Below are 24,983 nucleotides of genomic sequence, written 5' to 3'. Positions count from 1 at the left end.
GTCCTCCTCCGGTCCTTTTGGGCATCCCGGCTGGGTACCATCCCCAGCCATGCGCCACTAAAATAAATAAATAAATATGCAAATAAGTATGCAAATTCTGAATTTAGTGTTTGCAAAGAGAGATTAACGAAAGAAGATGTCCCTGCTGTAGAAATATCTTTACGTCAAACAGCAATAAAACAATCCCTTGGTACTGGGCAGGGTTTCAGAAAATGTGACTGCAAATCTAAATGTACCACAAATAGGTGTGCTTGTCGCAAAAACCAATTGCTATTTAATTTAAAGTGTCACCAATCTTTAGATTGCACTAATAAGTAAGCATAATTTTATCATATGTTTTGCAAATTCATTTCCTTAATTGTAATAATATTTTAAACCGTTTGATTCTTTGTATTATAGTTTTTTAATTGATTAATGATTGATTCTATCAACTAATTTGATGATTGTTTGATTGTATTAACTTGATTCTTTAGATATCGAAAAATAAATAACATTGTTAATTTAAGCATACAGAAACGTTGTTGAAAGAATAAAGTTACGTTAAAACCAAGCACACCATTGTTTTTCTTGTGAAATTCCCAATAAGTTTGATGTGTCACATGACCCTCTTCCTATTGAAAAAACAAAAGTTGGATCCAAAATGGCCGACTTCCAAATGGCTACCATGGTCACCACCCATCTTGAAAAGTTTCCCCCTTCACATATACTAATGTGCCACAAACAGGAAGTTAATATCACCAACCATTCCCATTTTATTAAGGTGTATCCATATAAATGGCCCACCCTGTGTATGTGTATATGTATATATACATATTAAAAGTATAACATCTAAATGCAGTGTCTTTAATTTATTTTGCAGTTTATATCTTTACAAGTTGGGAATTGCACCACAAATTCAAGACTTATTAGGAAAAGTAGATTTTACAGGTATAGTATTTTGCTTTTTACATTTTACAAGGCTATAAGTGGAACAAGAATTGCTTGCCTTCTTGACATAACATCTTACAATGTTTGAACATGCTGGCTATGTACAAAGCACTACAAAATGTAAAAACTATGCCACTTAGACTGCCTTATAATCATTATTTTCTATTTGCATTTTGAAAATACAGTTATAAGATTGAACACTGTTTTCTGTGAGAAAAGTAAAAAATGGTTATGAAAGGCAAAGTAACTAACTGTTTTTAAGACATAGCCTAGCATAATGAATTCTGTTGTGTTCCAATACTCCTGATATCTTTGGTGTTATTAAATGCCATAGTTAAAGAGAGAACCAAATAAAAGAAGGTAAGCAACTTTTCATAATTATTGCAAAACTTCAATTTTTGAGCAATTGAACAAAAGACAGTTGCAACTTGAACAGAATAATTAGAGCTCTAGTCATGGTTTTATAGAGTAAAAATTTTCCCTTAAATTTTGAAACCCATTGGGTCTTCTGATAAACAAGCAAATAATTTTTGCTCCAGATTGATTTTCTAATCCTCAATTCTAATTAGGAGTGGTATTTTGAACCCTGAACAAATTAAAAGACTTACTATTGCTTCATTTTTTATATGATTTATTATGAGAACTGAACACACTGTTGGGCAAAGTGAAAAAGTAAATTATGGATTCTATATTACCAAATTTTATCACACTGTAAATCTTTATTTGCAGTTTTCTTGTTTTTCCTTCTGGTACAAAAATGCTGCAATGAACATTCCTAAAGATAATTTGCAGCTTGGAACCATAACAAAAGTGAAAAAACTATTGAAAAGGAAGAAAGCTAACAGTCTCACACAACTGTTCCAACATGTGAGGCATAGTTTCTCAGTTGATAAATTGCATTATAATATTTTTTTACCATTTTCTCTGATCCTGAGTCATTCACCAGCTACCACCAAGCCCACAAGGCGGAAAGTGATGTCAAAAATGTGTGCTAAACCAAAGCTGTGCTTAAAGAAGCAAACTGCTATATAGATATAGACATACATTGCTATAACAACCAACAATTGTGTGAATGATTGTATGTGGTGGCTGCCTGAATTACTGTCAAGTGAACTTTTATTTCATCGACATAATACATCAGACATTCTTTAAAAAGAATCTAAAAATTCACTGGTGTATGTTCTTTTCTTATTTGTAGAAGAAGAAATTAGCAACATGACAAAAGAGTTGGAAAAGTATGGAATACAGATGCCAGCTTTCAGCAAGATTGGGGGGATCTTGGCCAACGAGTTGTCGGTGGATGAAGCTGCATGTAAATCTAATTTTCTTCCTTATAATTCAGTATAAAGAACATTCTTAAGGTTATTGAAATTTTGTACATACAATGTAATAATGTTTGAGCATTTTATTTGGAAAATGATACAGCTAAAACAATAAAATATTTTTTGCCTTGAAGCAATCAGGAATAAAGCATTAAACAGTTCTGTTAAATACAAAATTACTTTTCCCTGCACTGTTAAATGTTTCTGCCATTCAAGCAGATGGCATTTTTTATTTTGATATTTTGCTATTTAATAGTACCAATGAACTATTACTAGTCTTGGTTTTTCCTAAATAGCTTAACTTTGTTCATTGCAGTTGCATCTAATTGTTTAATTGAATATGTTTAAAATGTACAGGATTATTCCATGAATGCTTTTATTTATCTGCTGTTCTTGTGCATCTGTCTCTAGTACATGCAGCAGTGATTGTTATCAACGAAGCAATAGATAAAGGAATCCCAGATCAGACTCTTTCTGCTTTGAAAAACCCAAATGCTCTGCTGAAAAACATACAAGATAAACTGGCTCAAGAATATCAGTCTGAGCTCAGCCAAACCAAAAACTCAAAAGTACAGAATAGCAAGTCTAAGGTATATATAAAGCTTTTATTTTTCAATTATTTGTAATTTATTAAACTGTTGTCTATAAGATTGTTTTATTATTTTAATGGAAGAAATGGCATCACAAAATTATTAACTAGTACTGGTTTAACTGCACTTTATGCTTGAGAAGCATTAGTAAATGCATCAGTGGTGACTAACCTAAGTTAATTAAAAACATGCTTTGTCAACATAATTTATGTAAATAGCACATTTGAAACCTGTGTTTTGCTCAAAGTGCTTTAAAAAAATGATATAATTTACCTTAAGGAAAACATAATTTTAAAGTTTAGGATAGATGTTACTAAAATATTCTACTACTACTTCTTACATCAGAAGGAAATCAGACATCCGTAAATACATATGGTGTACATAACTTAAAAGTTGTTGATACCACTATTATCCTATAAACAGTGATGTAATAGTATCATTGTATTATTATAAAAGCTATGGCAAAATTGCATGAGGAGAAGAAATAGAAACTCCAGGTAATGTGACCCTGGAGAAAATAACCCTCTGCAGGACCGTGTGACCTTTGTTGACTAATGGGTGCATGATTGGGTAACTCTCAAGGTGTGCTTGCCTTTTTTGTATAAATATGTGTTTTGTGTGTGTGTGTTTGTGGAGAGAACACATTACATGTGTTAAAAATGAGCATGACCTGTTGCAATGGAGAAACCACTCTATAAAACCAAACCATACTTTTGCATACTCAGACATTTCTGGACTAGTGTTAAAAGTGAATGATCCATTTTCACCAGCTACTGTATATGTGTTCATTCTCACTCAATTACAACAATACAGTTCTAGTCAATGTGAAGTTCTAAGAACTAGTAGCTTACTTTTGCTACAAGATGAAGTGTAAAATATGCATTTGAACTAAATGTTGTGCTCACATGCCCAGTTTACTAATCTCCTCTTAATCTTGTTGAAAATTAAGAGCCACCGAAGATTTAGATTACACTACTCAATACACCAAAGTAGTAAATGTGCCTAGCAACTTTTAACACTGCTCTAGCAGAACCTTAGATGATGCTGCACAGCTTCCATCTTTTGACTGCATATCTGTCAGTGAGCTCTCAAATATATTTTCAGATTCTGACACGTTTTTGTCAGATTCTGACAGACGTTAGAATGGTCTGTATCTTTTGAATTCATTGTATCGTTATACCATGTTCTCTGATGTTTGAAGTTATTTATTGGTAGGAACACTAATTTATTTCTTTACAGCAATTCTATTGTGCAATTAAGTAGTTTGGTGATTAAAAAGAAAAAATGTGTTGATTATTTTTTCATTTGTTTTCGCTGTTGTGCTAGATTGTGCCTCACAGATAGGACTGTCTTTAAGCTGCCAACTTTTTTCACTTCATCACAAAAAATCCTCAGATAACTAATTTGGGAATATTAATATCTTGAAATTACCTTTTTAACTTTCAAACTTAAATTCCATTGTGAACCCTAGGGGGTGCTCTTGAGCCATCTCCAAATCCATGTACACACCAAGAGAACAAAGCATAAACGAAAAGGTGTTATGAGAGAAACTTAACATACAATATTTGTGTGTGTAAGTATGTATATGTATATTTACACGTATAGATAATTATCATATTCAGATCGTGTGTGTGTGTGTGTGTGTATATGTACTGGCATAGGAGACTTATGCATTTGACTCCAGTGGCAGTCGCTATAGGAGAGAGCTGCAAGAAGGAAGTAGCATGCACTAATTTACAAACACCTACCACAAAACTATACACTACTGCACTAGGTGCTTCACATACCCAGGGAGTTCAGGGGTGTGAAAAACAGAGCTACGTGTGTAATTATCCTCTGACAGTACAAAGCCAAGACATCTGCTGAGCCGCCTTGTGTCTACACATGGTACCTGGGTACTTTGTGTTCCCAGGCTAAACTTCTCAGAGCTGAAGTTGACCCCACAGACGCACGTTAAACACTGCCCCAACTATGGGTAAATAGTCCTGTTGTCTTGTGGGTTGGTATATTTAGGTTAAGGGAGCACATCCTGACAGAAAAGCAGTGTGTTGGCAGTGTGCAATAGGCGGGTCTTAACAAACCAAGGCCTCCTGTAGCAAGATTGTAGGGTGGTCATTGGGTTCACCCATGTCACTGGATATACGTAACTGTGGCAAAGATAGTGCTACTGGGGATTGTGCACCCTCTATGGCACTTTAAAAGCTGATTTGCACAGGTATCTACCTCTGACCACAGTGAATAATACCTGGATATAATTCTGGTTGAAGTCTGATGGCAATTTGGAGCCCAGTGACTGAAGCAGTTATTAATGGATTGGGAGCTCCTAGTTACTGTGCTGCTTATGTGTGGGGTTGTATCATTAACAGCAGTGACTAAGTGATAGCTGCTTTCAGCACACCCAGTGTGACTGACCAGCCCTACTTAGAAACCGCAATGCTTTCCCCACTTAACACTAGAATTACCAGAGCCTACGAAAAAACGTAGATCCGGCCCACCTTAAATCCCTTTGCACCTCTCCGCCAGCATCTTTTGTCCTGTAAATGTGCCGATAAAGACAAGCAGCAAGCATCCTGCTATTCCATCCCCCCACTGCCGCAGAACGTACACAGAGTTCTCCCAACTCATGCCTTGATTATCTGGGAGTGAAGTGCTGGAGTTTTAGAGTGGAAATAATAGATCGTTATTTGGAACACATGCATTTCATGTGTGTTAAGTTTCTACAATAATCTGTGTAAACACATTGTTAAAACAGAAATGTTCTTCATATTTTAATAGTAAATGACAAAATGTTGAGACAAACTAAATAATGTGTGAAACCTGAAGTCCAAAGATCAAATACAGTAATCCCTCCTCGATCACGGGGGTTGCGTTCCAGACCCCCCCCGCGATAGGTGAAAATCCGCGAAGTAGAAACCATATGTTTCTATGGTTATTTTTATATATTTTAAGCCCTTATAAACTCTCCCACACTGTTTATAAATATTCCCCGCAGAGTTATACAGCATAATCCCTTTGTATTCTCATAGATATTGGGTAAGATTCATTGAAATTATGTATATAAACACACTGTTTATATACAGTAAAACCAAAATATTATTTTAAAGATATTGAGTGTCTCCGATAGCACATATGTTACAGCCAATACGATAGACATGCCACCAGCAATAAATACGTACAATACAAGAAAAATAGTATACAGTAAATGTGTGTACAGTGACACTAAACGCGCGTACATGTACTAAGCACTGTAAGTAGAAAATTAATTATGGTTACTCGCCAACAATGACACGATGACTTGTCCGATAACAATGAGTTTTATTTTACTGCACAACAAAGGAGAGCGTTACAGCCCTTAAAGGAGCCACTTCAGGCGATTGTGTAGCACTGCCGTTGTTCTTCTTCTGGCAGTCTTCAATGCAAATCCCTAAAGCAGATTCCATCCGGACTACTGCCTTATTACATCCAATTACAACTCGTTTTGCACCCTGGTTAAAAGGACACTGCGGCCGTAGATCTTATATTCCTTTCCTACTTTTTAAATAAAAAGAATCGTAGCCTTCAACAAATCCAAAACGTTTACCTTTTCGGCAATCATTAACATCTTCCGTTTGCACTTGGGCACGGCCCCTGAAGCAGTAGCAGATCGTTTTGGAGCCATAATGAAGGGCTTGACTATGCACAAAGATAAACACAAAAGAGCACAACTCTTCACACAGCGAAACACGTTGATGCTGAATGAGTGAGACGAGACTTCCTGGTTAACACTGCATTCAGCAGGCAGGAACTTAACTGCGTGCTCTGATTGGTTAGCTTCTCAGTCATCCGCCAATAGCGTCCCTTGTGTGAAATCAACTGGGCAAACCAACTGAGGAAGCATGTACAAGGAAGTAAAAAGACCCACTGTCCGCAGAACCCGCGAAGCAGCGAAAAATCCGCGTTATATATTTAGTTATGCTTTCATATAAAATCCGCGATAGAGCCAAAGTGCGATATAGCGAGGGATTACTGTAAACACTCTCACAAAAGGTTCAAAGATGATACAACACTTTCCGTGGCATAGTGGCAAGATTTGCTGAGTTGTAATTATATATGTATATATATAATATGTATGCATGTGTGTGTATATATATATATGTGTGTATGTGTATATATGTATGTATATATATATATATGTATATATATATATGTATATGTATATATATATATGTATATATATATGTATATGTATATGTATATGTATATGTGTATATATATATATATGTATATATATATATATATATATATGTGTATATATATATATGTATATATATATATGTATATATATATATGTATATATATATATGTATATATATATATGTGTATATATATATATATATATATATATATGTGTATATGTATATATATATATGTGTGTATATATATATATATATATATATATATATATATATATACACATATATATATATATATATATATATATATATATATATATATATATATATATATACACATATATATATATACATATATATATATATATATATATATATATACACATATATATATATATATATATATGTGTATATATATATATATATATATATATATATATATATATATATATATATATATATATATATATGTATATAATATGTATATATATATATATATATATATATGTGTATATATATATAGATATATATATATATATATATATATATATATATATATATATATATATATATATATATATATATATATATATATATATATATATATATATATATATATGTATATATATATATATATATATATATATATATATATATATATATATATATATATATATATATATATATATATATATATATATATATGTGTATGTGTGTATATATATGTGTATGTGTGTGGACAAAATTGTCGGTACCCTTCAGTCAATGAAAGAAAAACTCAAAATGGTCACAGAAATAACTTTAATCTGACAAAAGTAATAATAAATAAAAATTCTATGAAATTTAACCAATGAAAGTCAGACATTGATTTTCAACCATGCTTCAACAGAATTATTTAAAAAATAAACTCATGAAACAGGCCTGGACAAAATGATGGTACCCTAACTTAATATTTTGTTGCACAACCTTTTGAGGCAATCACTGCAATCAAACGATTCCTGTAACTGTCAATGAGACTTCTGCACTTCTCAGCAGGTATTTTGGCCCACTCCTCATGAGCAAACTGCTCCAGTTGTCTCAGGTTTGAAGGGTGCCTTTTCCAGACGGCATGTTTCAGCTCTTTCCAAAGATGCTCAATAGGATTGAGGTCAGGGCTCATAGAAGGCCACTTTAGAATAGTCCAATGTTTTCCTCTTAGCCATTCTTGGGTGTTTTAGCTGTGTGTTTTGGGTCATTGTCCTGTTGCAAGACCCATGACCTGCGACTGAGACCAAGCTTTCTGACACTGGCCAGCACATTTCTCTCTAGAATCCCTTGATAGTCTTGAGATTTCATTGTACCCTGCACAGATTCAAGACACCCTGTGCCAGATGCAGCAAAGCAGCCCCAGAACATAACAGAGCCTCCTCCATGTTTCACAGAAGGGACAGTGTTCTTTTCTTGATATGCTTCATTTTTCCGTCTGTGAACATAGAGCTGATGTGCCTTGGCAAAAAGTTCAATTTTTGTCTCATCTGTCCATAGGACATTCTCCCAGAATCTTTGTGGCTTGTCCACATGTAGTTTGGCAAATTCCAGTCTGGCTTTTTATGATTTGTTTTCAACAATGGTGTCCTCCTTGGTCGTCTCCCATGAAGTCCACTTTGGCTCAAACAACGATGGATGGTGCGATCTGACACTGATGTTCCTTGAGCTTGAAGTTCACCTTGGATCTCTTTAGAAGTTTTTCTGGGCTCTTTTGTTACCATTCATTATTATCCGTCTCTTTGATTTGTCATCAATTTTCCTCCTGCGGCCACGTCCAGGGAGGTTGGCTACAGTCCCATGGATCTTAAATTTCTGAATAATATGTGCAACTGTAGTCACAGGAACATCAAGCTGCTTCGAGATGGTCTTATAGCCTTTACCTTTGACATGCTTGTCTATAATTTTCTTTCTAATCTCCTGAGACAACTCTTTCCTTCGCTTCCTCTGGTCCATGTTGAGTGTGGTACACACCATGTCACCAAACAACACAGTGACTACCTGGAGCCCTATATATAGGTCCACTGACTGATTACAAGATTGTAGACACCTGTGATGCTAATTAGTGGACACACCTTGGATTAACATGTCCCTTTGGTCACATTATTTTCAGTCTTTTCTAGGGGTACCATCATTTTTGTCCAGGCCTGTTTCATGAGTTTATTTTTTTAAATAATTCCGTTGAAGCATGGTTGAAAATCAATGTCTGACTTTCATTGGTTAAATTTCATAGAATTTTTATTTATTATTACTTTTGTCAGATTAAAATTATTTCTGTGACCATTTTGAGTTTTTCTTTCATTGACTGAAGGGTACCAACAATTTTGTCCATGTGTGTCTGGATAATAGATCTATATAGATGTATAGGTATAGATAGATGATATATATGTATAAAAACCTGTACAAATACAAGATAAAAGATGCTTTTATGGCCTACATGTACATAAGAGAGTGCAGTCATTTCTTGCATCTGTCAAGGAACCACACTCCTCTTAATATAATGTCTTCCCAAAACCACTAGTTATGGCATTGCTACCAACTCCATTAGCAACTTCAAGCTTACTGGACTGATCAGCTTCCAGCATCTTATTTTCTTTTTGGAAGCCTTAGGGCGGTAACTAGAGCTCTCATTGTCAACCCCAGGTGCTTTAGCATTTTGGAACCCCAAATATCACGTAAGTGATCAGTCCAATAGCCCTCAAGGTTCCACAGAACGTAAAAGAACCGCTTACTGCCCGCTCAATAGCTTCCAGCTAGTTAATTGCCCTCCCTGGTTCTCCTTCACACCCTTTTCAAAACATTAGCATTGCCTGGTGACATTTGCTTTTGGCTCTGGTATAATAGTGAATAACCTCATTGCCCGAGAATGTATTGTTTTGTGCCATTCTGATAGATGAATCTGCTGGTTGTAATTAAGGTTGCTACCTTTCATACTGTTAAAAAGTGCAAAATTAAATTGCTTAATATGATATTGATAACTAATTAATGGTCTCTAATGAACTTATTAGAAGCATAACTACTTTTTTAGAAACATTTTTGTCTTAATGCTACTTTTAACATATGCATTCTGATATAGAATTTGTATTGTGATATCCACTTGTTTTTATCTTTTTCTCTGTAGAATTTAACGGTTTCTTCAGATGAGAGAGATGTATATGAAGAACTTCTTACACAGTCAGAAATTCAAACTACCTTAAACTCTGTCAATAGTAAGTTTGATTTCTATTGATAACATAACCTGACATTAGATTAATTTATAGAATGTCAACAATGGTAAGGAAAATGTCTGTCTTTTCTATTGATACATTCTTTCTATACTAAATATTTGCCTATCGTCAAACCTGCCAAAAAATACTAGGCTGCTGTACATGAGTAGTAAATATGTTAAATATGCAAATTTATTTTCTAAGGAAACTGAAAAAAAATATTTATATTAAAAAAAATGTTGCAGGGCACCACCTCTTACACACAAACCTGTATTTAAACTCGCTTAAATACCAGGGTAAATCTGCCAGTTAATACACTCTTTATCACTGAGCTATGGGGTAGAAAACTGAGTACCATGCAGACATGTGAAGAATGTACAAACTGCTTAAGAATACTGTAAGGCAACACAATCTTATTTAGAATATTTTTATTTTAACCACAAAGGGATGAACTTTCTAAAGATATTAATCAGTGGAAAGATTAAGTATTTGCCTGGTATTTTTTACAGTCAACACAAAGCAAGATTTATCAAGGGTAGGACTGCTCCCCATTCAAAATGGTTTAATTAATTGGAAAACATTTCAGTTTTGAATTTTTGAACTTAATCCTCCATTGATGTGGTAATATCAACAAAGTGTTGTAAATATTTCAAAATATACAAATTGTTTAATTTATATTTTTAAGTTTGTTTTATTGTGTACTGCTTTAAATTTGTCCTTTTAAATTTAACAACTATTGTCAAAATGTATAACTCTGTAAATGCTGGGTTCTAATATGTAGTTTATTTTTTTTTTTTTAAATCATCCTTCCACAACTATTTGAAGAACAAAGCAGTATAAATGCATTCAGTACTTGCATGTACATTCTCATAGGTGGTCATTAGTCACTTTTGTGTAATTTTTATTAGAGTTTAAAAGAGAACATATTTGTTTTTAGTGCTCATGGCAGTGGAGTTTGTGAATAATGCTGTCAACAGACATGATGAAGCTGCCCTTATTGAAGGCCTAAAGATTACTGCACTGGACCTTATTGGGATACAGGATTGTAACTCTGCATGGTACTTGGAACAATTTTGCTCATACAAAGATTTGAAACAGCAGGTACATCTATCATGTATTTTTGTTGGTATCTGCATCCTGTTAAATATGGCCCTTTCAACTTTTGTTGGAAAACCATTAAATCGCTCTGAAGCATGATTATTTTTTTCATACAGAAAAATTATTTGTATGTCAAATCACACATTTAAAACTATCACCATATGTACAAAAGGTAAGAGTACTAACCAACCTAAACCATATCCTGTCCAAATGAATGTATATTCCTGTCAATCAAAACAAATAGTGTCATCAAAAAACTGATTGGTTTATATTTTAAATATGTGATTCTGGGACAGTGACATATTCTATAACAGTCCCCTTTTTTCCATGTTTGCCCACTTTTTGAATCTTGATGGCAAAACATAGGTTATGTAGTAAATACAACTTAATTTTCAAGTTCAACAGGACAGTCAGCACTGAATTTAAATTTAATGAAAGGTAATTTTCCATGTTTAATATGTAGCTATTGTAACAATGCACATAGCAGTGACTCTGTGAACACTGTAAATAGCCAGATTGTGATTCAGTAGCAGTCAGACTGTGGCACAAAATGGGTAGTTTGTTTACTTTCTTGTTCATGGCCACTTTATTAAGTCACAAATAGAATGAAGTAAATGTTGAAAATTTGTATTATAAAATACTTGGGACTAATAAGAAAGATATATGGACATTACATTTTATTCCTCATAACCTTTTGTGCTTGCAGGATGCAAACGCTTCTTATCGCCTTGATAAGGATGAGATGCAGAAAATTGTTATCACTTGCAATGACATTGTGGAAGCACATAAACGTAGTAAGTTGAATCTCTATTTTAGCTGTTGGTGGTAAAAAAAAAAATGCCATTAAGCACAACATAGCATGTCAGCTAACTTATTACAGTTTTTCTATAGAAATGAGTTAAGGTTTAAAGATTTACAGTGCTCTGATTTTTGGTTATTTTTGTAAAATCAGCTCTTAGAGTTCTGCGTTTTTTCCTGTTAATTTATTTGTGTGAAATTACTGGCAGCAAACTGATGATAGTTTTAATAAATGTACGCTGGTATCCAAAAAGTTTCCTTCCATAGTTCCTGTATGAGTGCGTAGTCTAGATATCGATTTATGGTAAATACAATATTTAAAAATGTTATTAAATGAACATATTTTAATATAGTAAAAAATACTCTGAAAGTTTTGAGTAAAGTTTTTCTTGTTTCATCCTGAGAGTGAAATGGCCTGTGTTGTTTTTCTTATGATGAAGACTCGGTTCAAAGCACCTTTTAAAGTTGGCTTCCCTTTACTTACTTCAGACTCCTTAACCCTAATAAAATATCTAAGGTGCCAGATATTTTTCAGGCCTCAGAACTGCAAGAACTTTCACTTTTACATGGTTTGCATTATGGTTGCCTGCATTAGGTATGGGAATAAAAATGCTCACAGACCAATGTTTATGGAGAAGATGTCAAACCTACACAGGCAATGTTTTGTTTGGGGGCGGGGGAAATACTGCAGGCATGTATCTGATGTCTGTTATTATGTCACAGAAGTGGAATGTGTGTTAGAGGTGGACGTTTTGAAAAACATAATTTCATATATGAGAAATACTGAAATCCTTCACAATTTTAAAGATATTTTAAATGTTTTTAAAAGGGGAAGCATGCTTTCTACAGTCCAAGGTTTGTGTGAATGCTGTTGCAGTTACAGTTGTAGGAGGTATTTTTGTTTTCTGAAAGCAAGAAAAGCAGCAACTATAAAAGGGAAACAAACGGAAAACCATACACCATACAGTAAACGGATCCAAACTCTGATGAGAAAGAAAAACCTTTAGTGACCCTTTAAGCATTTGCACAGATAATTACATGCATCGGAAACTCCTGGAAAATCCTCTGGGAAAAGGATATCGCGCATGAGTCGAGGTACGGCTGCAATTCTTGAGAGACGACCTACCAAAAATTACTGCAGGGACACGAGTTCGAATCCCGCTCAAGGCACATTGCCGAATGGAAAAAAAAAAAATTTCTCTTCAACGAACGGTGTCTTGAATCCTACATTGCAGTTGTAGTTTGTTTATTTTTCTTTTTTGATTAAACGAAAACTGTTTAGTGTATGATTTGTCAAGGAACACACAGACAACAAGCAAAGTTAAAAATCACACTTACTGCCTGCCCATTCTATTGAATCATAATTATAACAAATAATAATGCATTTCACTTCCTTATAAAGTGCCTTTACTATCGTCTGAGACGGCTGCACAGCATAATCAAGAAGGATAAAATAAAAATGAAAGCACAATAAGATTTAATAAATAATAGTGCACAGATTTGTGTTTGTATATATTTATAACATTTGGAAAGTAATATATTCTAGTTGATGCTGACAATTAATTTGAAGTAGGTAAAATTAAATATTTGGAAATATTGCAAATTAAAAGTAAACAGCATATATATATATATATATATATATATATATATATATATATATATATATATATATATATATATATATATATATATATATATATATATATATATATATATATATATATATATATATATATATATATATATATATAGCATTGTCTGAGTATTAAAGGTGTAGGTCTACTTTATAAGCATAATTTATAACATCAATGTTAATATAGAGTATTATTATTATTCTATATTGGCCTTGATATGAACGATTTGTGAAATTAGTGTTAAGTATTAAAAAAAAGCATACCGGTCTCTTGTTTTTACAGGTACATATATACACAGTATATATATAATTTTTACTGCAGTAATTCATTGGTCTTTATATACCAGAAAGACTTTCCAAGAGTCTTTTGTAGGAAATATGTACACATAGTTGATTTATCATTTTCAGATAAAATTAACTCACCCAAACAATTCAGTTTAAAGTTTTTAAATTGGCAAAGATAAAGTCAAGAAAAAAAAACTTTTCACTTTCTATGATTTGTATTTTTATAATTATAGAGCACTTCATATTATTTTTAAAGCTCACTGTGTAAAATTGAACTGATTATACAATTCAATGTTTATTATATTTATAAATTATTATACATGTTTTTACACTTGTTGCATAAATATTTAATAAATGTAATAAACTTAACCAAGAATGTTTAAAAATCATTCAAAAATGTGCAGGTAAATGTAATTATATCTGCACAAACTGACATTCTTGAAGTAGGTAAAAATAAATATTTGGAAATATTGCAAAGGGAAATGTTTATATACTTAGTGCAAAATAACTATATGTGTTCTAGTAAACAAGCATAATTAACTATATATATATGCTATTCTACTGCATGATCTATCTATCTATCTATCTATATATATATATATATATATATATATGCTATTCTACTGCATGATATATATATAAGATATATATCTATATCGATAGATAGATAGATAGACACTCAGCAAAAAAAGAAACGTCCTCTGACTTTCAACTGTTTTACTTTCAGTAAACTTAATGTGTAAATATTTGTATGAACACTAAAAGAGTCAACACCATAAGACATAAACTAAAAATGTTTCACAATGTGTCCCTGAATGAAGGGAGGCTCAAAATCAAAAGTACTGTACCAGTCAGTATGTGGTGTGGCCACCAGCTGCTTGAAGTACTGCAGTGCATCTCCTCCTCATGGACTGGACCAGATTTGTCAGTTCTTGCTGTGAGATGTTACCCCACTCTTCCACCAAGGCACCTGCAAGTTCCTGGACATTTCTGAGGGGAATGGCCCTAGCCCTCACCCTGCGATCCAACAAGTCCCAGACGTGCTCAATGGGATTGAGGTCCGGGCTCTTCCACTGCAAGGATGATCAGCAGTCCTCATGCCTCCCTGCAGCATGCCTAAGAAACGTTCACGCAGATGAGCAGGGACCCTGGGCATCTTTCTTGGGGTGTTTTTCACAGTTGATAGACAAGTCTCTTTAGTGTCCTGCGTTTTTAGAACTGTGACCTTAAATGCCTACTTTCTGTAAGCTGTTAAGGTCTTAACGACCATTCCACAGGTGCATGTTAATTCATTGATTAGGGCTAATTGAACATGCATGGAAAACATTGTTTAAACCCTTTACAATGAAGATTTGTAAAGTTATTTGGATTGTTAAAACATTATTGTTGAAATACACAGCCCTGAAAAAGGGACGTTTCTTTTTTTGCTGAGTATATATATATATATATATATATATATATATATATATATATATATATAAATATATATATATATATTAACTATATATATATATATATAATATGCATGCTATTTTACAGCATGTATATCTATAATATATATGCAATTCTACAGCATGAGTAGAATCATCTGAGTATTAAAGGTGTAGGTCTGCTTTATAAGAATAATTTAGTGTTAAGTATTAAAAAAAAGCATACCAATCTTTTGTTTTTACAGGTACATATATATATATACATATATATTTATATACCAGAAAGACTTCCCAAGGGTCTTTTGTAGGAAATATGTACACATAGTTGATTTTCTCTATGATTTGTATTTTTATAATTAATGAGCATTTCATATTAGTATTTTTAAAGCTCACTCTGTAAAATTAAACTATGATTATACAATTCAATGTTTATTATACTGTATTTATACATTATTATATCTGTCTTTACACGTGTTGCACAAATATTTAGTAAATGTAATAAACTTAACCAAGAATGTTTAAAAAAATCATTCAGAACATGTGTAGGTGAACGTAAATATATCTGCACAAACCGACACTAGTGAGTAACATTTTTAGACAGTTCAAAAAGCAACGCAAATCGCTGAAGCGCCTCTGTGTGCCGACTCGAAGAAGCTTTTGCAGAATACATTAACTGACAAGAGGTTGGCCCGCCCTCTCCGAGTTTTGCTAGTCGTGATTCGTCAATTCTTGGTAGCAGAGCGAGCCGTCATTGGCCAATTCTTGGTAGCCGAAACGGGCGCGATTGGTCAATTCTTGGTAGCCGAGCACGGGCCGCGATTGGCCCGTGCTTTCAATTCTTGGTAGAATCTTGGTAGCGGAGAGCGATCCGATTGGTTCTCGCTACCAAGAATTCCCTCGACTCTCGGCTGCTGGGAGGGGAAAGTGTCAAGGCAAGACTTGCAAAATGCCAGTGTTTGTGAGAATCCAATGTGATGTCACAGGAAGATGGTAAAAAATTATGTCAGTAATTAAAATAACAAGAAATAAGAGCCTTAAGATGGAAGAATCCTGGCCAGATACCTAGAAGTCCAAAAGCACACAGTAAAAAGCCGAAAGAATAAATAAAATACACCAATCATAACATCATGTATTCAGTATTCCTCTGCTCTGGCACATGCTGTTATTAGCAAGGTTTTGACTAATGGCACCCCTTGTCCAACTCTTATTATGAATGATTTGTCATTTTTTGCAGTCCAGCCCTGGTTACTTTTTGAAGCAGAAGGGATTGCTACAGGTTTGTTATGGCCACACCCTATTTTAAGCACTGGAGTCTCAGTTATACAGAGGAAGTTATGGCCAGGTTAAACAGTGAGCTAAAAGAGGAAAGCAATGAGTTAGAGTGTAAGGCTCGTTGGTTTCTTGGGTGCACATAAGCTGATCCTTTTGGTTGACTATTGGTTCAAAGTTCTGTCCTTCAGTGTTACTTATCTATGGTCCTTTGTCAGAGCTTGGATGTCCAGCTGGTGCTTCCAAGAGAGGTCCTTGCAGTATTACATGTTCTGGTATAGATCACCTTACCAGGTAAGGTTCATTCCAAAGAGAGGCCTACTGAAAAAGAAGCTGATATCAGCCTAGCAAAATGGATAATGGCATTCTATCCTGCAAAAGTGGAGATCAAATGCTGCACGTCTGTTGCACAGAGCAAATCTCTCAGTTATAAATAAAAAGTAAATTCTTGAATGTTTTATTGCATACTAAATTATACTATGTTTAACTTGGGTGGTGGCAGAAATGGATAATATACTAATCTATTACATAATCTAATCTATCATAGGATTTTTTTTTATTATGATACGGTATGAGAGATTTTCAAAAATTGTTTTTAAACATTTCTATTAGTATTAAAGTACATTTTGATTTTTATATATTTGAATTTTAAATGTCTTTAAACAGAATTAGAAGCTGTCACAAGAATAAATGCAGCAATTCATAATGGAGATGCTTCTCAAACAGTAACAGAGCTGATGAATCCCGATGCCCAGCTACCTGTCATTTATGAGTCTGTAGCTGACTTGTATCAATCAGAACTTTTCAATTTGCAGAAACAGAGCCCAGAGGTAAGTCTCCATTGTACATAATCCAGAGCATTGTTCTCCTATGTTACCCTTTTAGAGAAAGTATAGGGCAGTGATTAAAAAAAGTTCATACATTAGTGAATTATATATTATTTTTACTCATGTCTTTTATTTTTGATAGAATTAGGAATATTTTTAACAGTGTTTGAAAGTGAAGGGAGCATATTAGCCCTATATCTTTATACAAAACATTTCATAAAACACAGATCATCCTTTCTGAAGCAAGACACAAATGTCACCCACATCAATTTTCTTTATACTATACATATTAAATGTTTGGTAGTCTCTTGTATTTGTTCATGACTATCTATTTCAGTTTTTGGAGTATTTGGCTTTATATTATTTTACAAGTACCTGTATATCATTGATAGTAAAATATTTTTAAATAAGTTGCTCAAAACATTAACTGTCCATTTTTTTCATAGGAGGAGCTTGCACATGAAGAGCTAACTGTAGCTGTTGAAATGCTCTCAGCAGTAGCTGTTCTTAATCAGATTTTAGACAATAAGGATTCTCACAGGGCTATGGAACAATTGACCGAAACATCTATGGGATTCAATAATGTTGATGAAGACCATCTCCAGAGGTAAATGTGTGTTCATGTGGTAGTCCTTTTTACTTAGAGTGTTAACAAAACTTTGAACTTTTGCTTAACCTGTTTGGATGAATCATTAATTGTAAAAGTGTAGTCTGATCCTCAGCCTGTGTTTATAATAATAGCAAACACAGTCGACTTCAACTAATAACATATAATAAATGTACTATTTCTTGTCAATACTGAGTTCATCATTTAAACCTTCAATGGTTGTAAAACATATATGACACTCAAGGCTAGTGGCTTCTTCAAATGTCAATTGGAGTTTTTGCATTCAATAAGATGAGGTCAAAGTGGTGGCTTATAGGTGCTCTAACCCCTAATGTCTGCTCTTTGCAAGCAATATCTATTCAAGTGAACCATGTTCTAATCAAAAAAACATTAGATGACCTTAGAAGAAAAACATTGTAGAAGTACATAAGGCTGAAAAAGGCTATAAATGTGTTTCTAAAGGCATGTTTGTTCCTCAGCACACAATGCACCGCACACCAACACATCATTCCAACTATAAAGCATGGTGAAAGGAGCATGATGGTTTGTGGCTTTTTTGCTATAATAGAGGAAACACTAAATTCAAAGTTCTATTAGGAGATATTACAGGAGTATCAGGGTAGCAAAGAGGCCATGACCCAAACAACAGCAGAATGGCTTAAACTAATGAAAATCCATGTTTTGGAATGGCCAAATCAATTGAGATGCTGTGACATGACCTGAAGAGGCCTATTCATGCAAGTAATATCCATAAATGTCAAAGAATTTAATTGGTTGTGTAAGGAAGAATGGTCTAAAATTTCACCTAACCATTGTACAAGTCTCATGAAGAGGTTTTGGAAACATTTAGAAGAGGTTATGGAGGTTCATGAATATATAGGGTTTCCCACACTTTTTCCAGTCTGGTCTGTGAATGTTTAAGTAATATGTTCAGTGTTCACAATTGCTTATGTGTTATTAGTTTAAGTTGATTATGTTGGCAGTTTTGTGACCTAATTGTTATGAGTAATTAATTTGTGGTATCATTTTTGGAACACTATTGTCATCTTATTTGTACTTATTATATTGTTTCCTCTTCAGTTGTTATCATTGGATTTTTTTTTTAACTAAACGAAGAAAGCTGATTATTGTAAAACAAACTCATTTTGACTGGAACTTAGATATTTTTTTCGAAATGCTTTATCCATCCATTATCCAACCCGCTAGTACTGTAAGTAAGGGAAAGTTTAGTATGCTATTCAGAAATAACAAAATACATTTTTAATGTGAACAGGCCGTTTATAACTTCTGTACAACTAAAGTTTCCAGTACTCTATTTATAGTTTCAAGGTCTGCAGTGTTTTATTTTGAGCCTTACTGGTAGATATTTCCTTTCTTGTATTTATAATTTCATGCATTTTCTAACGTCCAGAAGTACTTGCAATATATCCCCATTAAATAACTTGCTTTTAAATAATGGGAAGCTTTAAGTTCACTTATTGATTTAAAGCATCATACTTGTTCTTGTGTCTCTTTTCTTTATGCTATTAGTGATTTATTAAATTTCTCTTTTATTACCCTGCCTAAATAGCTTTACAAACAGATATAATAATCTTATTTTTAACAGATTTTAATATGATACATAGTTTATGCTCATCTAGCTTCTTAAATGATAGTTCCTTTTCAAGCATTCAACACTGTCAGGGAATGTTTGCATTAATATCACGATTTGCATTCGCTTTTTGTATGGTATAATATGAAGGATTTTTTTTTGATTATTATATAAAGATTGCGTTTATGGTATAATTTGTCTAAAATATAGTGTTACAACTTTTTTTAGATATGCTGATCTACTGATTTTACTGAAGACTGAAGCAGCTTTTCAGGGACAGGACTTTTTGACTTGGAATGATGTGCAAAAATGCATTGATGATGTTAACAATCAGGTCCTGGAAGAACAGGAAAGTATGTTTGTATAGCATCCATGTTAAAACTGTTCTGGTGTGGTATTAAGCACTCTCTGACAAATACATTTGCCCCTTTAGGAATAATAGCAATTGGTCTAATCAATGATGCTCTTAATGAAAATGACCCTAAGAAGACTTTGGAAGCATTACTTCTACCTACAGCCAAATTACAGGGAGTGAAACCAACCATAGCCAGGCACTATCAGGATCTTCTGCAACAAACTAAAGTTAAAAAATGCAAGGTAATTAGTTTGCAGTTAAAAAAATCTACATACAGCTACCATTAATCAGTAAACTGTGTACTGTTAAACAACACAAAGCCTTAGAAAGTACTTCTTTCCACATTATTACAAAAGTGCAGAGAATAAATTTTATATATTACCCAAATTATGTAAGAACGATTAACTGTAGTTTTTATTTTTTTGTTTTTGTAAATAGTGATTAAACAGTGGTACTGTATGTTGTAAAGTGTCCATTTATATGAATACTTTTTCTAACATATCAAATCAGTGATAAATGGTGGCATATCATCTGACTGTTTTATGAAAAATAGTATGTGACCCTGATTGACTTGGTTAACATCTAACCAATATCTATGTTTTATTTTTAGTAGGTTTAATTTTGCATGGAGATCTCTCTAAGCACAGTGAATGATGCAGCAATGGAAAATACACAACTAAAACACAAATAAGTGTATGTGTGTGAATCTAAAAGCGCTGAATGCATATTTACAGATAGGTGTGTGTGTGAATGTGTGTGTGTGTGTGTGTATATATATATATATGTATGTATATGTATATGTGTATATATGTATATGTATATGTGTGTATATATATATATGTATATGTGTATATATATGTGTGTGTGTGTATGCATGTGTGTATATATACATATATATATATATATATACACACACACACACACACACACACATATATATATATATATATATATATATATATATATATATATATATATATATATATATATATATATATATATATATATATATATATATATATATATATATATATATATATATATATATACTAATAAAAGGCAAAGCCCTCACTCACTCACTTACTCATCACTAATTCTCCAACTTCCCGTGTGGGTGGAAGGCTGAAATTTGGCAGGTTCATTCCTTACAGCTTCCTTACAAAAGTTGGGCAGGTTTTATATCGAAATTCTACGCGTAATAGTCATAACTGGAAGCAGTTTTTCTCTATTTACTGTAATGGAGATGAGCTTCAACGCCGTGGGGGCGGAGTTTCGTGTGACATCATCACGCCTCCCACGTAATCACGCAGTACATAGAAAACCAGGAAGACCTCAAAAAAGCGCTGAAGAAAACATGCATTGAAACTGCGAGAGAAAGTTTTAAGTGCCAGGACTAAGGTAACATTTAATACAGCCATGGACATAGCACGAGATGGCACCAGCACAGCTGGGAAACTTCGATGCATGTACACAGAGTGGCTCCACGTGAACTGACGCAGTGCACAGATAAAAGCAACAGTTCCAAAGAGCGCTGAACAAAAACCGAATTACACAATTGAAAAGGCAGCAAAAAATATGAAGCGTCTGATACTTACAAGCATATTCATAAATCCAGCTACTGCGGAAACAAAGCACACGTTGGAAAAAGTCAATGTCCCGCTAAAGGAAGACAGTGTAAAAAAAACCCGTGCATGCAGTGTGTCAGGTCTCAGATAAAGAAGAACACGAGCTGTTTATTGATGCAGTAAGAAACGAATCGATGAATGAAACCTGTCATCTTTACAACGATTGACAAACACGGAATGTAACTTGAACACAACACATCCTACAAATACGAACCTGATTGAAAGAAATAATGATAATCAAATCCTTGATGACAGCAACACTCAGTAACACTCACAAAACAAATACTGTATATTGACAGTCTTGTTACGTTATTTTTAAAATGTTCCCTTTTCTTTTTCATAGCTTTTTTAACACACTACTTCTCCGCTGCGATACGCGGGTATATATATATATATATATGTATGTATATATATATCCCGAACTACATACTCGAATAATGGATACTTTATTCGCCATCAATGATTGTTTTGGTAAAGCCATACTTGGTGTATTCATTAGATGAACGGTAAAAAAGTAAGAGCGAGGGGAGGATGACTCATTGAGGCATGCATGCTGTAGTGCGCGTCAACTCTATCTGAATTGCGCGATCACATTTGAAGAAATATATCTTTTCAAGTTCTATTTAGTCCATATGTGTCAAACTCAAGGGTCATCGGGCCACATCCGCCCGGCGCGGTAATTATATCCGCCCCGAGATCATTTTATATACTGTATTATTGTTATTAATGGCCCGGGTATATGAAGCGCTGGTAACACAATAAACTACAGATCCCATAATGCAGCGCTTCAGCTGCCTTGCCAACACTTACCGCGTTAATCAAGTCTACCTTATGATGCTGCAAGTTATTGCAAAGCTAGAGTTATTGCGCACTGAGTTTGCCTGGCGCTTTGGTGACTTTGAAGAACAAAAAACGTCCGTCTACATGCGGCTCGAACCTTGTGCATGTTTGGTAGCACATATCTGTGTGAGAAGCTCTTCTCAGTGATAAAGACTAACAAAACAGCACACAGGAGTCGCCTCACTGATGAGCACCTGCAGTCCATCGTGAGAATCTCCACAACACAGAACCTCACACCAAACATAAACGAACTTGTGGCCAAAAAAAGATGCCAGGCGTCAAGCTCTGATAAAATGACATAAGAGCAAAGACAACTGAATGATTTGATTTGTTATTGCACGTATATATATATATATATATATATATATATATATATATATATATTTATATATATTTATATATATATAATATTTATATATATATATTTATATATATTTATATATATATATATATTTATATATTTATATATATATATTTATATATTTATATATTTATATATATATTTATATATATATATATATATATATATATATATATATATATATATATATATATATATATATATATATATATATATATATATATATATATATATATATATATATTTATATATATATATATATATATTTATATATATTCAGAGTGGCATACTCTATTAGTTTGAATCCCGTAAATGCCAAAAGGGACTCTGCTCTGTTGGGCTCTTGAGCAAGGTCCTTAATCTGCAATTGCTGAGCGCTTTGAGTAGTGAGAAAAGCGCTATTTAAATGCAAAGAATTATTATTATTTACTCCAAGATAGCTTAGCACAGCTAAAAACTACAGATTTTGTATGCTGTTTTTGGCAAAACTGATAATACTCTCACATCTGGTCAACTCTCCCTGTTAGTGAGAAGCATATTTCAATTCATTATTCATGTTTCATATTTGCCTAATGTTTGTGCTTTAAATTACCCATTTTTGACAAAAGTCCTGTATAACATGGGCTGCAGTAGGATTTCCTGAGAATTGTTTTGTTGATCTGTTTTGGAAATGTATTCCTCAGAATGATGTGCTTTAAGTGTGTGGAAGCATTATTACTTAAGGTTAAAATGGTTACATTTAGCATAAATGGACTTTAAAATCATCTTCCATGTGGTACAGGAGTTTCCAGCATTGTATCTTTAAATATTCCAAATAGTCACTGAGTTGTAGTTTCATTTTTCATGACTGGTTAAAGTATATGTACAAATACACTGGTCTAGAAAGCTATTTTTTGTCACTTAAAAGCTCATTCTAGACAGTTTCACAAAAGTATGTTTACTGTTTATTAAAAAAAAATATCTATGAGTATAACTTAAACAAGTTCATCATAACAGAAATCTCATTTAAATAATGATCGTCACATATCCCCAAACCCCCCAAATTAGGAAAAGTATGAGCACAGGTCAACCCAAAACAACAACAACAACATTTATTTATATAGCACATTTTCATACAAAAAAATGTAGCTCAAAGTGCTTTACATAATGAGGAATAGAAAAATAAAAGACACAGTAAGAAAATAAGTCAGCATTAATTAACATAGAATAAGAGTAAGGTCCGATGGCTAGGGTGGACAGAAAAAAACAAAAAAAAAAACTCCAGATGGCTGGAGAAAAAAAATTAAATCTGCAGGGATTTCAGACCATGAGACCGCCCAGTCCCCTCTAGGCAAAATCTTATTTAACATCATGATCAGGGTCACTAGAAATTGCTTTAACAAATTGGCAAGATCATATGTTAAATAAGGAACTCTTATTTCATTAGCCTAACATCTCATTTTAAAGAGTCTGTGAGTCTCGCTGCAAGCTATAGTTGTTAATAAACAATATTTTCAGGACAAGAAGAATATCCACCCAGCAAAGAATTTGTTCAAAACCCCAGTCAGTTCACAATAATAAGACCTCCATGGGCATGTTTCAGCAGCTTTGTTAAGATAAAATCAAAAGGCAATAAGATTACGCCCACCAAAATATAGGGGAGCAAATCACGAAATCTTCCTAATATAGTCTTCAACTGAAGGGAATGTCCTCATTTTATAATTAATGACTTGAATGTCTGTAGAACATACTTGCTTGGATAGTACAGTTGGGTGGTAGTTTTTTAAAGACAGAAGAAAATACGTACATTGAAAGAAAACCGTTCTTCCTACCATGATTTCTGGGAAGAAACTTTTTCAGTACATATAAACAAAAGCTTGGCAACATGCACAATTAACTATGAATTCTTGTCACCCAAGTCATTGTTCATTACAGGCATTAAAAAGTCATTATCTTATTGAACCTAAAACTGCCTTCAACATTCCTAATGCAGAAATGAGATTCATGCTTCTGATGAACATGCCAAAAGGAAGTCACCTAAGGA

General features: G+C 33.3%; 1 protein-coding gene across 3 annotated transcripts in view; it reads left to right on the top strand.

The window, feature by feature from the left end:
• Positions 1 to 24,983, top strand: part of iqgap2 (IQ motif containing GTPase activating protein 2) — a 225,485-nt gene that overhangs the window by 95,901 nt on the left and 104,601 nt on the right. For all 3 annotated transcript variants that reach the window (XM_039758410.1, XM_039758409.1, XM_039758411.1), the window contains 10 exons: positions 860 to 927; positions 2,126 to 2,239; positions 2,661 to 2,839; positions 10,157 to 10,244; positions 11,179 to 11,342; positions 12,046 to 12,133; positions 17,421 to 17,584; positions 18,028 to 18,188; positions 20,008 to 20,132; positions 20,213 to 20,376. In XM_039758410.1, the coding sequence (XP_039614344.1) occupies positions 860 to 927; positions 2,126 to 2,239; positions 2,661 to 2,839; positions 10,157 to 10,244; positions 11,179 to 11,342; positions 12,046 to 12,133; positions 17,421 to 17,584; positions 18,028 to 18,188; positions 20,008 to 20,132; positions 20,213 to 20,376 (1,315 nt within the window). The remainder of the gene's footprint in view (positions 1 to 859; positions 928 to 2,125; positions 2,240 to 2,660; positions 2,840 to 10,156; positions 10,245 to 11,178; positions 11,343 to 12,045; positions 12,134 to 17,420; positions 17,585 to 18,027; positions 18,189 to 20,007; positions 20,133 to 20,212; positions 20,377 to 24,983) is intronic.

Source organism: Polypterus senegalus, chromosome 7 (assembly GCF_016835505.1).
Source record: "Polypterus senegalus isolate Bchr_013 chromosome 7, ASM1683550v1, whole genome shotgun sequence".
NCBI classification, from domain to species: Eukaryota; Metazoa; Chordata; class Cladistia; order Polypteriformes; family Polypteridae; genus Polypterus; species Polypterus senegalus.
Note: the sequence above shows the minus strand (reverse complement) of the source record. Positions and strands in the feature narration are given on the sequence as shown.